We start from the raw sequence: 14,169 nt of genomic DNA on the forward strand, positions 1-14,169 counted from the left end.
CACTATCACCAGTGTATGTTCAAACCACTTAACCACTTAAACCGTCAATACTTAGTAAACTTGACCTTTCACCCTGTACTTAGTCTGCTCCATTTCCCCTCTACACCAAACCTTTTTGCCGCAAATAGCCAATCTGCAAGCTCACAACGCCTCGCAGCGCGAGGCGTTGTGAGCTTGTAGATTGGCTATGTTTGTCTAAAGTTCTCCTCCGAATAGGGATGCTAGGGTTCAAGTGTTTAATGTAAAAAAAACTATCCTGTCACACAACAATTTGGCGGCCCCCCTTGTAGCAACTCTGGGTACTCCCTAGGGGTCCCCGGAAACCCCTCTGTTGAAGACCCCTGCTCTATAGGCTCTCTATGCACAGCAGCCATATCGGAAAGAAATTGGGCCTCTTCCTTACTTCCTTCACAGGTTTTTACCAATGATACTAATTATAAGGCTCTGTTCCATTTAGTGTAGCAGAGTGGACCCCCATAACTCTGAGAGTGTACAAGGGTCCATTTGGTTACAAATACACCTTACGGGTGTAAGGGACCATTTGAAACCCCCTCAAGGAACCATGAGGGTCCCTGGACCACACTTTGAGACCCACTGGTGTAGCAGAGTGTTTCCAGTGAGCCAACATGCAACAATATCAGCACCCTGAATGGAACAGAGCCTCCATTAGTATCATTGGTAACACCTGTGCAGGAAGTATGGAAGAGGCCCAATGTCTTTCCAATATGGCTGCTGTGCGCAGAGCCTATTGGTACCAGTCCCGAGTTCGTTCCTAAAACGGGACTGCCCCCCCTAGTGGCTGGGTGTTGCAGCAGCAGCAGCATGGTGGCTACAGTTGAGGCTGTGGAACCCGGGCAGGGTGACCCGGCCCTGGGTGTAGATCTGCCGGTCGGTGCCCTGGTTCATGCGCTTGACCAGGTTCTTCTCGTAGAGCAGCGGGTGGTAGGCGCCCAGCGTGCACGCCGCGTCATAGAAGCGCTGGTAGTAGTGGCACAGCTCCGTCTTCCGGCGCGACGGTAGGAACTCGTAGACGTGCACCACCTCGCACAGCGACATCATCAGCACCGTCCCTGCACACGTGCGCGCGCACACGCACACGCACGCACGCACACGCACACACACACACACACACACACACACACACACACACACACACACACACACACACACACACACACACATACATAACGATAAAAACGTGGACCACATTGGGGTTGGTGAAAGGGCCTACTCTGTGTGGAGTTTGCATGTTCTCCCCGTGCCCCCTAGGGTAGGTACCCTCACAAAAAAACATGCAATTATCCTGTTCTCTATACTGCCTCCCCCTGGTCAGCCTGGGCGTCTGATGGAGGGGAAAGGAACTGGTTGGAATAACGTGTTCCTTCCACGCACTACGTCCTACCGGCGAAACTCCCCCCTGTCAGGTGATAAGAAGCGGCTTGCTAGCTCTCATGCATTGAAGGAGGCATGAGCTCGGCTCTAGGCTCTCCCTAGGCTGGCAGAGGGAGTGTATACTTAGACAATTGGTATTGGGTGAAAAAATGGGTTACAAAATCGTGGGATAAATATTTTTTAAGAAAAAAATAAAACGTGGACCACATTTTTATCCCTGTTCATCCCAGTTGAAGGTCAATGTTTAGCTTTTCTTTGAGTGCGTTGTGTAGCATAGCATTGCATAGCGTAGCATAGCCTAAGGAAGCATAGCATAGCAAAGCGTAATGTAGCATAGCATAGTGTTGCGTAGCCTAAGGTAGCATAGCATAACATTGCATAGCGCATCCTAAGGTAGCATAGCACAGCATATTATAGTCTAGCATAACCTAGCTTACCCAATAGGCCAGAGGAGGGCGGGTTCTTCTGGATGGGCTCTGGCATGTTGTCTTGGATTCGCTGCCAGAGCTGCCACTCAAAGCGCGGGTGGAGGATGTAGAAAGGCTGAAGGGGGTGGAGCCTCCTGTAGCGCTGGTACTGAGCGAAGATCGGATAATCTGTCTTGTTGTACCACTGTAATCATCATCATCATCATCATCATCATCATCATCATCACAGTGTTTGTTCAGTAACAGGGGTCTCCCCGTCTCTCCAGCTCTTTAACACATTCACTGCCAGGGGTTTTCTAAAACAGGTTGCAGCCTCTGCAGTATTCTGAACGATTTTCTTACCTTTTCAAGTAGTCACAGTATTTATCTCGGTTTCACTGTGCTTCCGCGGAAAAAAGGAGAAAAAAAAACGTGACCTCCCGTTCGCTTGTCATAGGCCGTTGAAAATAGCATGTCTCACCAAAAATACATCACAGCAACACAGGAGCCGAGATACCGAATATTTCCCAAATACTTCAACCAGGACGTGAATGGAGCAGTAAATCTTTGGATCATGCTATCTCCTGGTTCTGATGTCATTTTTTTAAATTGATGAATAATAATAATAATAATAATAATAATAGTTTTAAAACATCTTTGGCAGGCAATGTGTCAGAAAATACATTTTCAGGGGGGTTGCCAAATTTCTCATTTATCAGCTTCGATTTTAGCTATTTAACGCTGTTACTGAACAAACACTATATCCTACTATAATTCTAGTAACCTCTGTAGTGGTGAGTAGGTGAAGCTACCCGGTTCTCCTCAGTGGCTGGACCAATTGCTCTGATTTTGCCAATTGCTCAGCTTCTTATTAGCGCTTTTGTGTCAAAGACTGTCGCCATGGTTACGGGGCTGCCCAGCTATGGGACGAACTTCCTCCCGGGTTGCCAGATCATGTGCGCATATCCCCCCACGGATGCGTCGACCGGGTATGGTCTAGTCACAATAATTATACTATCCATTTACTCATCCATAGCAGTGACAGCTTGGCAGAGAAGGGGGCGTGGTCAGGGGGCGGGGTCTTACCAGTGATAGGTTGGCAGAAAAAGGGGCGGGGTCCCATGCCACCAGGACTCCAGTGCTGTACAGAGAACTGGACAGGAAGCGATGGTCTTCTGATGCCATCACCTATAGGAAACCAAATGTAAACGATACAACGTCACATAGGAAAGCAAATGTAAACAGTACTACATCACATAGGAAACCAAAAGTAAACAATACAACATCACATAGGAAACCAAATGTAAACAATACAACGTCACATAGGAAAGAAAATGTAAACAATACTACATCACATAGGAAACCATACCATAACAAGACAAGGGTGATGCTAGATTAATTGTTTACCTGGTATCAGTGGTGGAAAAAGTACTCAAATGTTTTACTTAAGTAAAAGTATCAATACTGCAATGTAAAAGTCCGTAATTCAACATTTACTTGAGTAAAGTACACAAGTATTGGTATCGAAATGTACTTAGAGTACCAAAAGTAAAAGTATTAAAATGTTTGAAAATACCAGATCTACAAGCTCACAACGTGTCGCAATGCGACGCGTTGTGAGCTTGTAGATTGGCTATTTTCAAATAGCCTAGGTATAAAATAGGCGCTAAAGTGATTCATGTATGTTTTATAATGTAATATATTTATATCTGCAAAGTAACTAGTAACTAAAGTTTTCAAATAATTGTAGAGGAGTAAAAGTACAATATTTGCCTCTGAGATGTAGTCGAGTAGAAGTAAAAGTATAGACAATTGGAAATGCTCCAGTAAAGTAAAAGTAGGCTACCTCAAAATTGTACTTACGTACAGTACTTGAGTAAATGTACTTAGTTACTTTATACCACTGCCTGGTATCCTGTACTTTCAGATGTACAGAATGTTGTTTAGATAGCATTTTGTTTCGACAGATAGTGATGTATTATGACTTGTAGTTGCAGTATCATATTTCACACACCATGATGTTTGTGGATGCAAATGACACATGATACTTTATAACAGTGCGTGTACCGTTGCTATCGGATGAAAAACATCAGTAGTCTACCACTGTTACTTTTCACAATTCAAATTAAAAACAATAGGCTCTATGCACAGCAGCCATGTTGGGAATTAATTGGGCCCCTTCCTTACTTCCTTCACAGGTGTTACCAATGATACTAATTTAGTCCACGAGCCAGAGCCCCAAAATTGAGCAATGATTACCGAAAGAGTGGGCAAAACCATACCTATATTAAATTGTTCATAGGGTCAATACGAGTAAATAAATATATGATAACCTTTCCACAGGAGCAGCTTTTTCATGGTTATCACACATTTTGTTATTTTCCCCATACGTACATGACAGGTGAAAAAATGACAACATGTAAAAATGAGTTATCATAATGAAACTTCCTGAGTTGATTACTTACAAGAAGACAATGATTTATCGTATTACAAGTTTTCTGAAATTGTATATTTAGATTTACAAATTAGGCATTTAGGGCTCTATTCTAGGTTAACTTGGAACAAACCGCTAATTACGGAGTGCGGACTAGGCAAGAGGCGTTGCCCCGCAAAATGTGGTATTCTGTGGTACTCCCCCGCCCCGCAAAACACCTGCGCTACCCGTTACATTATGCATAGGTGTGGTTTGGGCGTTACAATGATAAAACCAATCACCGTGCCAGAAGCCATTGCCTTTAAGAGAAGACTGCGCTAGCCGTCATCCCCGATTCAATATATGCTCTAGCCTATCTCCCCGTCTGCACTGTTGCCTGGTCTGATTATTATAAGCCACATTGGGCTTTTTATTTTATTTATCCAAATACATTTTTATATTAATTTGTAGCCTATTGTGTTAACAATAAGCGTGTCATATTAGTCAGATCCGGAATAGTATTATGAAACTTAAAGCAATTTAAAATATTTATACTATTGGTACACACCGGCGGGAGGCATGCGTTAATCCGACAGACCTTTTCTTCGACTATGTGGCATCCGCGTGCGGTTAGGGTTAGGGTGCGGGTTTGGTTCGGGGTTAGTATTGGAAACGTCGGAGCGCTGCGCTGTCGGAGGAATGCGCTGTCGGACTAACGTACTGCACCCCACACCGGCTGCTCCCAAATAATTAATTACATCATGTTGCCACAACGCTCCTACAGGCATGGAGCTCCAGCTGGTCGACCACAGGGCTGGGCGGTGGTACACTGACATACAGTAGCACATGGGTATAATAAATGGGACAGTTTTAGGAAAGGTCTGTACTCACTTTGGCTGTTATTGTTCTATTTCCACCATTCTAATGGATTCCAGGGGTGTGTAAACAGGGGTGTGAAGTTGCTCCATAGTTTCCTCTGAAGTGACGCAGTTAAAGTTAACTTATACATCCATATTGTCCCCGTTATCTTTCATCATGCACCTTTTTCAGTAATCCCGAACAGAGCTACACTTTAAGTTTACATCAATCATAGCCTCTCAAAGCCAGACACATTGCTGCGAACCGCGGTTTGGGTGGGTTCGGGTCAATCAAATATAATTATTAATTAATATCGGATAAACCGCGGGTGAAATATTGCGGTAAATAAATTAATGACATCTAATATATCTATCCATAAAATAGCTAAATCTCTGCGTGCTTGTGTCTGTGTGAGTGTTTAGAGCAGCCTCTGCGATGCGATCACAAAATGCATTGATTTAGCCTATGGAATGTCCGTGCGACGTGCGACTTTTTTTCTTTTTTGAAACCGGTGCTGCGCTGATACAGAGCGCACTGCTCTGCTGCGCTTGGATCTGCTCTTGGATGCTCTTGGATGCCGCACAGACTCTGCTGTGCTTGGATCTGCTCTTGGATGCTCTTGGATGCCGCACAGAGTCTGTGCGGCATCCAAGAGCATCCAAGAGCAGATCCAAGCGCAGCAGAGCAGTGCACTCTGTATCAGCGCAGCACCGGTTTAAAAAAAGAAAAAAGACGCACGCATTTTGTGATTGCATCGCACAACTAATACTAAAACTAACGGGGAATACCAGAAAATAATAATATTTTGACATACGGGAAAAACGGTTGGTGCGGATGCGGATATTTAAATTGGATAAAACAATCATTGCGGTAGGATAACGGGCGGATAATTAATTTGTACATGCGGATTCGGGTGACGTGAGAGGCCATCCGCGCATCTCTACTGCGGTTGCTTATTTCTCGCCAAGGCTGCATGGCAACACGGCTCATGGTCCAACGCACAAAGCCATTGCAGTGTCTGTGTGCACTTGGCGGGTGGTTTCAGAAACGGGCGGGTGCTTTTAGAATGCACTATCCCCCCCCCCCCCCAGAGCCGTACCCATGTGTGTCTGCAGAATGGCAATGTGGGGGATATAGCAACAACACGCCCACGGCCACACCCCCACGCGCAACTAACGGCGTCGGCATAATGGGGGACGGGTAGCGCAGGTGCTAGCAGGTGCTAGAATAACATATTGGGCCCGCGCAGCTCCATTTTCCCTATTTAACGATAGTACTCCAACATCTTAACAAAATGAAATAAGAATGTTGACTCTGGCTTTGTCCAATGTTCCAAAGTTGATTCTGGAAAGTTATGCAAATTCAGGCATATTTTCCTAATGCCTAATTTGCATATTTAAACATACAATTTCAGAAAACTTGTAATACGATAAATCATTGTCTTCATGTAAGTAATCAACTCAGGAAGTTTCATTATGATAACTCTTTTTTAAATGTTGTCATTTTTTCACCTGTCATGTACGTATGGGGAAAATAACAAAATGTGTGATAACCATGAAAAAGCTGCTCCTGTGGAGAGGTTATCATATATTTATTTACTCGTATTGACCCTATGAACAATTTAATATAGGTATGGTTTTGCCCACTCTTTCGGTAATGACATCTTGTCTGGCTCATGGACTAATTAAGGCTCTGTTCCATCTAGTGTGGCATAGTGGTTGTTTTATTTTCAAGGACCCCCATAACTCTGAGAGTGTACAAATGGAACCAAATGGACCTGTACACCCACCATAAGGGGCCATTTGGGAACCAAAATGGAGTGTTTCTAGTGAGCCAACATGCACAATATCAGCACCCTGACCAGAATGGAACAGAGCCTTCATTAGTATCATTGGTAACACCTGTGAAGGAAGTAAGAAGAGGCCCAATTTCTTTCCAATATGGTTGCTGTGCATAGAGCCTATTCTGCTGATATTCAAAAGTAGCTGACCTACAAGCTAGATGCGACACGTTTTGAGCTTGTAGATCAGTATTAATTTTGACAGCAAATCTTCATTTAGTTTTAATCATAGTATTTTCAATAAAATAAAATGTGCTTTTAGTCTAGTTTTAGTTGACTAAACATCTCAAACATTTATTTTGGCAGGCCTTGATGGCATCGTAATGCCTGATTTATTCTTAGCTGTGTGCTGAAAATAGCCGATCTACAAGCTCACCACGCTTCTGCGATGCATTGTGAGCTTGTACATATATATATATATATATATTATATATATATATACAAAGATTTGCACAAATGTTTACGATTTTTCTAAAATAGCAGATCTACAAGCTCATAGCGCGGCACAGAGTGCCGTGCTATGAGCTTGTATAGCTGCTATTTTTGAATGGCCCAAATAAATCTTAAAATAACCCACAGATGCGTTCCCGGATTCAATGGGTTAAGTGCTCTAGTTACTAGTACCATAGAGTCGTTTTGAACTTGTCTTGGTTTCTTGACTGTAACTTTTATATTCTTACATCATGTCTGCCTTTTATTTCTTCCCAAATCTTTATTTTCAACACTGGTGTTGTTGAATGCATGCTATTACTCCACAACACTGGCAGTGGCAAATGAATGTAATTTCTAATTTTGAGAATACATGAATCTTTAATGAATGAATCAGTGGTGGAAGAAGTACTCAGATATTTCACTTAAAGACGGGGTGCCGTGATTCCCCCCCCTAAAACATAATCATCAGGTATTATGGTTATACTAGGAGGAAGATTTTTTTTCAAAAAGTGGACAGAAATTGTTAAAAAAAAAAAATGTATGTGGACACGCCTCCAGTTCATTAAGTATACCTGGTTATCACCTTATCACCTCCTCCACCACCTTAGCACCACCCACCTGTCCTAGTCCCTCCTCCTCCTCATGCTCACACCTGTTGTGTTATGATAATGAGGGGGAGGGTATATTTTTACTATGTCACTAAAGGGATGTTTTTCTATTGGCACGTTTGACCCTCAAGGTTTCAGCCTCCAGGTAACTCAAAATAGTCAGAGAAGACATAAAACACCATAAAAACACCACCAGGGGGCTTAATGAAGTTCTATCAACCTCATAGACACATGAAAAACAGAACAAGTGCAAAACCATGGCACCACCTCTTTAAGTAAAAGTAGCAATACCACAATATAAAAATACTCTGTTGCAAGTAAAAGGCCTGTGTTCAAAATGTTACTTGAGTGAAAGTACAAAAGTATTGGCATCAAAATGTACTTAAAGTACTAAAAGTAAAAGTACTAATGAACAAAAAAGGATTTCCAAAGAAGTACTGCCTGCCAAAAAAAGGCGTGAAATGCAGACTTGCAAAGAAAATAATTCCAAGGCACTCCGTCTCAAGTTAAAAAATATATAATTTATCTAGAGCAAGTTATGTTTGAAAATAGCAGATCTACAAGATCACCACACGTCACATCGCGACGCATTGTGAGCTTGTAGATCGGCTATTTTCAAATAGCCAAGGTTTAAAATAGGGCTAAAGTGGTTAATGTATGTTTTATAATATAGTAATGTATATATGCAAAGTAACTAGTAACTAAAGTTTTCAAATAAGTGTAGTAGGGTAAAAGTACAATATTTGCCTCTGAGATGTAGTGGAGTAGAAGTAAAAGTATTGCAAATTGTAAACCAAAGGCATTGGTTGGGAAATATAAAAAACACTTTCTGTTCTCCGGTCCAGTGCAGTGAAGACAGTACTGACTTTGTGCTGGGGGGTCAAAGTTCGAGCGGATGCTGTGCGACTGTGTCCGCCTGGAGCATGTGTTATGGAACAGTGTTGCCCAATTTTGCGAGAGAAACAAGCGACCGTGGGTCTACGAAAACAAGCCTCAAAAGAGAGGTCGCATTATCACGCACGCACGCACGCACGCACGCACGCACGCACGCACGCACGCACGCACGCACGCACGCACGCACGCACGCACACACACACACACACACACACACACACACACACACACACACACACACACACACACACACACAAATACACACACACTCAGTGTTCAGCGGAGAGCTCCAGTCTTCCCTCTCCCGAGCAACATTAGCCACTTCCCCCTGGGGGAGCGATGAGGCGTTCCAAGGCCAGTGTGGAGATATAACCCCCCCACCCTCATCAGGCCCTTGTCCTGCCCCGGGGTGTCTTCCCATGTGGGACGTACAGTGAAGTACTCAAATTCTTTACTTAAGTAAAAGTACCAATATTGCAGTATAAAAATACTCTGTTACAAGTAAAAATCCAAAATTTACTTGAGTAAAAGTACAAAAGTATTGGCATCAAAATATACTTAACTCATTTAGTGCCTATGACGTCTGAGACGTCACGTTTTTCATAAGCCCAGAGTGCCAATGACGTCTGAGACGTCATGAATAAAAAAATAATAAAAAAATATTATTATTATTATTATTATTATTATTTTTTAAGTAAAAGTACAATATTTGCCTCTGAGATGTAGTGGAGTAGAAGTAAAAGTACTGGAAATTGGAAATACTCAAGTAAAGTACAAATACCTCAAAATTGTACTTAAGGACAGTACTTAAGTAAATGTACTTAGTTACTTTCCACCACTGCCCGGGAGGCATCCGTACTAGATGCCCGAACCACCTAGGCTGGCTCCTTTCCAAGTCAAGGAGCAGCGGCTGTACTAATTTGGGGGTCCTTGACATGAAAATGTTTGCGAACCACTGGTTTAAACACCATTGGGAAGGAAGCCCAAATAAGCAGCTACACTTTAGAAACAAGCCCGAAAACCCAATGGCCCAAAATACCAATATTTACTGACGTTATTGACTTAACAGAAAAAGATTCAGGTTAGAGTTAGGACTTAGAGGTTAGGTTTAAGGGTTAAAGGATGACTTCACCCATTTTCAACATATCTTCATATAATTGGTCTTCACTAATGCTCATGATAAAATGATAACATTTTTTTCTTCTCTGTCTGTGTCTCAGAGGAGGGCTGTGGACATGCAGGAACCCGCCTACCAGTGACATTATCGTTAGGCAGGTTTTATTAACGCGAGAACAATGGATTCCATTATAGCATGCTAACTTTCCAGGAATAGAAAGCCTGCAGTTTATGTTGGCTTGGATTCCTCATCGATGATGTCACTGGTAGGCAGGATTCTGTCCACAATGCCCTCCAATGAGACACAGAGTGAGTAGACAGAAATGGTGTCATCTTATACTGAGTATTAGTGAGGACCAATTATATGAAGATTAGGTTGAAAATTGGTGAAGTGCTCCTTTTAAGGTTAGATTTATATTCTTGTAGGTGTAGTTCACCGAAAATAGCTGATCTACAAGCTTATAGATTTCCAACTTTGAGGTTAGGGTTAAAAATGGAAGAAAATACATTTTATATATGTGTCCGTCCGTCCGTCCGTCCGTCTGTGTGTGTGTTACCTGGGAGTTAATAAGTCGTATGGTGGTCTTTGAACCGACATCCTTCTCGTAGCCTGCGGTGGGCGCCCCGTTGAAGCGCAGCACGGCATCATGGGAGTCTGGAGGTCATAGGTCACAACAAATATCCTGTTACATCACCTAGCTGATGGGCAGGATTTACCATTGGGCTATTTTTTTTTATAATCAAATTGTAAAGTAGGCCTATAGCCTGAGTCGACGATACAAATCCGGTGAAATTGGTGTTGTAATGTGCTTCAATGTGACCATCATTTCTCCTATTTAAACCATTAATCAACAACGCCTGGCACCTATGACATTATTGACATCGAAACAAGAGCCGTGGGTTACGTTGAGTCGCTTTTAAAGGCTATCCTATAAACTCCAGGTAAGTTTAATTTTCGCTTTTAAAGACCTACGCATCTGTGTCACTTTTTCATTTGAGCTAAAAAGCATTATTTTACACTTTGGCTATTCAAAAATATGTTTGAAAAAAACTTGAAAATGGGTGCAAATCTTTAAATATATATATTTTTAAAGCGAACATTTGTAACTCAAATCGTTGCTTCTGGGGGTACCTGGAACACAATATTTTGCAATGGGGGTCCGTGCCCAAATACATATACATTTCGGGGTCCTTGACATGAAAATGTTTGAGAACCACTGATATAGTATTATACGTTTTTTTCAAAAAACTGAATTTAGAAGACATTTTGTAGAAGAGGCCTCAGGTCTTAAAGGGTTAAATAAGAGGCTTTGTTTGGAAACCAGCATAGTTGTTCAAGAGATGTCCACTGTAGGAAACCACAGCAGTTGAAAACAAATATGACTGTTTAACTTCACTGGGACGCTGGCATGTCGGGTGTGTGTCTTGTTGCTACTGTTGCACTTGCAACAGTAGGCTACTGACGTCAGGTGCACTAGACTAGGTCATTGGTTCTCAACCTGTGGGTCGGCACCCCAGGGGGCTCCCCACACACATGATTTTGGGGGGGTCCCCAGATGACAGTGAAGTGACAATTTAAGGACTTTTAAGGCCTTTTTAATACCTTAATATCTTTTTTAAAAGAAAGAAAGAAAAGAAAAAAGACCATTACTGCATCAAAAGTAATCAACAAGCTATACCATAACTGGTCAAACATTTGCCAAATTGTTAAATAATATAAGAAAGAGGCAAACATTGTGAAAATAGCTGATCTACAAGCTCACATGCCCACATGCTATAACGTTTGTACAATCACTATTGTGCATCATGTGCAGTTCAATTTACCAAACAATTGAAGGTAGCCAAAAGCCATGTGGTGTTTGTTGTTGACAGTAACCTAATCATGCTGCTGCACTTAACTGTATTATAGTCAAGCCTGAATCATTCTGCACTTAACTGTACATTGTAACGTTAAAGAGATATTTAATACGCTGCTCAACGTTGGACAGTAAGCAGTCTGTGTGTCAATTTGATGAGACGTTATCAAAGGACAAGTTGTCTTGCAAAAATCTGAAGTCATTAATGCCCTATATTATAGTTTGTTCCTGTCGTTCTCAGTGTACGGCCTTGCTTTTTCCTCATGTGCTTTAAATTATGCCAGTAATATGCATGTGTCGTAATGTCTAGTTCGAGTAGTTGTAGTTTATCATTTTGTGGTAGGGGGGCCTCATCAATGATTCAAGCACAGGGGCCCCCACAACCCTAAATCCGGCCCTGACATCGTGCTCGGGGTAGCAGTTAGGGGTACAAAACCTTGAATGGCACAACTGTTATTGAATAATAATAATCTGTATATAAACATACTGACATCAACAGTGGACTGGCTGGAGTACAGTTTTAAATCAATCTGCTCAGGAGGCACTGATTGCAAAAGGTGTTTTTATTTTATCTTATTGGACTATCCCCTACTGTCTTGACCCCAGAGAGTCAAACAACCCACTCCTCACTTTTTGAGCGGTGTAGCCGCTCCTATAAGTGGGTTTGGGACCCATCCGTGGTGAAAGTTTTTCTTTCGCTGTACTGTGATTGGCTGATTGGCGTTGCAGGACGTGCTGTGATTGGCTAGCGAGACACATGATGAAATTAACTTAAAACTTTGCTCATAAATAGCACCGCTCACTTCACACTGGGTGTGATTTTGTTTTATAATTGAATGTATATATATTTTTAAAGGGAACATTTTTAACTCCAATCTTTGCTTCTGGGGGGGTCCCTGGATCAAAATATTGAGATGGCGGCCAAATACATATCATTTTAGGATTTAGAAGACATTTGTACAATCCCCAGAAGCAGAGATTTCAGTTACAAATGTCTTACCCAAATAGCTAAAAAATAAATAAAAAAAATTCAGATCTACAAGCTCATAGTGCGGCACTCGGTGTCACGCTATGAGCTTGTAGATCTGCTATTGTTGAATAGCCAAAGAAATCTAAAATGACAAATGCTTTCCCGGATTGAATGGGTCCAGCCCTGCTCAAAAGTAGCAAAAATAGATGCGACGCGTTTTGAGCTTGTAGATCTGCTACGTTTGCTACTTGAAATCTGAAAAGAAACAGTCAAGTGTTTTTTTTTTTGTTGTCTTAACCAGGTCACGTACCGATCTCCTTGCCCAGTCCAGAGTACCGCAGGGAGCCGGCGGACGAAACCACCGCGCAGCTGTTGAACGGGCCCAGGTCGGCCGTGATTGGCCGCGGCAGCAGCTGGCCCGCCCACGGCAGCGACGAGAAGGGCGGGAGGTCCGGGGTCAAGGTCGCGACCTCCACCTTCTCCTTCAGCTGACACAGCAGCTCGGGACCGCTGGCCTTTGGCCTTTTGGCCGCCGTGCCCGAGAACTCCACCCCGTATTTATTCATGGACTGGAAGAGGAAATGACATCACAAATGTTTACAGGTGCAGTAAGTGATGTGATACAAAATAAGTGTTAAAGGAGCCATTTTCAACCTTATCTTTGTAATGTTCTTCACTAATGCTCATTATAAGATGGCACGATTTCTGTCTACTCACTCTGTGTTAGAGTTCTCAACGGGCCAGAAAATTAAGGCCCGGCCCTAACTGGGCCCTACTGGACCGGCCTGAGGCTCGGCCCGGCCCGAACAATTACCATACTTAGAAAAAATTTGATACCTGAGTAAATATGCCTTACCGATGAAATTTCTTTTTTAGGGGTAATAGATTTTTTTTTTTTTTTCACAGAACCCGAGGTTCGGCCCAGCCCGACTAATTAGCATAGATTTTGGGCCCGGCCCGGCCTGAAAAAGTCGGGTCGGCTAGGGTTGGGTTCAGGCAGAATTTGAGAACTCTACTCTGTGTCTCATTGGTGGACTGTGGACAGTTCAGAAACCTGCCTACCAGTGACATCATCGATGGGGAATCCAAGCTAATAGAAACTACAGGTTTTCTACTCCTACTAGCATGCTGAAATAGAAGCCATTGTTCTCGCATGAATAAAAAATAAAATAAGATGTTTGAAATCTTGTTTGAAACGACCAGACCTGCCTACCGATGATGTCATTGGTAGGCAGGTTTCTGAACTGTCCACACAGTCCTCCAATGAGACACAGAGTGAGTAGACAGAAATAGTGTCATCTTATAATGAGCATTAGTGAGGACCAATTATATGAAGATAAAGTTGAAAAAGGGGTGAAGTGCTCCTTTAGGTGTTGTTGTTTA

At 42.5% G+C, this 14,169-nt stretch overlaps 1 protein-coding gene across 1 annotated transcript in view; it reads right to left on the reverse strand.

The window, feature by feature from the left end:
• Window positions 1-792: 792 nt before the first annotated feature.
• Window positions 793-14,169, reverse strand: part of st6gal1 (ST6 beta-galactosamide alpha-2,6-sialyltranferase 1) — a gene marked incomplete at its 3' end in the record, with an annotated part of 30,339 nt that continues 16,962 nt past the window's right edge. The window contains exons 6-10 of the mRNA XM_084073582.1: window positions 13,097-13,355; window positions 10,518-10,615; window positions 2,886-2,987; window positions 1,830-2,004; window positions 793-1,070 (exon numbers count right to left, since the gene is read on the reverse strand). Coding sequence (XP_083929708.1) covers window positions 793-1,070; window positions 1,830-2,004; window positions 2,886-2,987; window positions 10,518-10,615; window positions 13,097-13,355 — 912 coding nt within the window. The remainder of the gene's footprint in view (window positions 1,071-1,829; window positions 2,005-2,885; window positions 2,988-10,517; window positions 10,616-13,096; window positions 13,356-14,169) is intronic.

This window comes from Gymnoscopelus microlampas (assembly GCF_963454915.1).
Source record: "Gymnoscopelus microlampas genome assembly, chromosome: 12".
In the NCBI taxonomy this organism is placed as follows: Eukaryota; Metazoa; Chordata; class Actinopteri; order Myctophiformes; family Myctophidae; genus Gymnoscopelus; species Gymnoscopelus microlampas.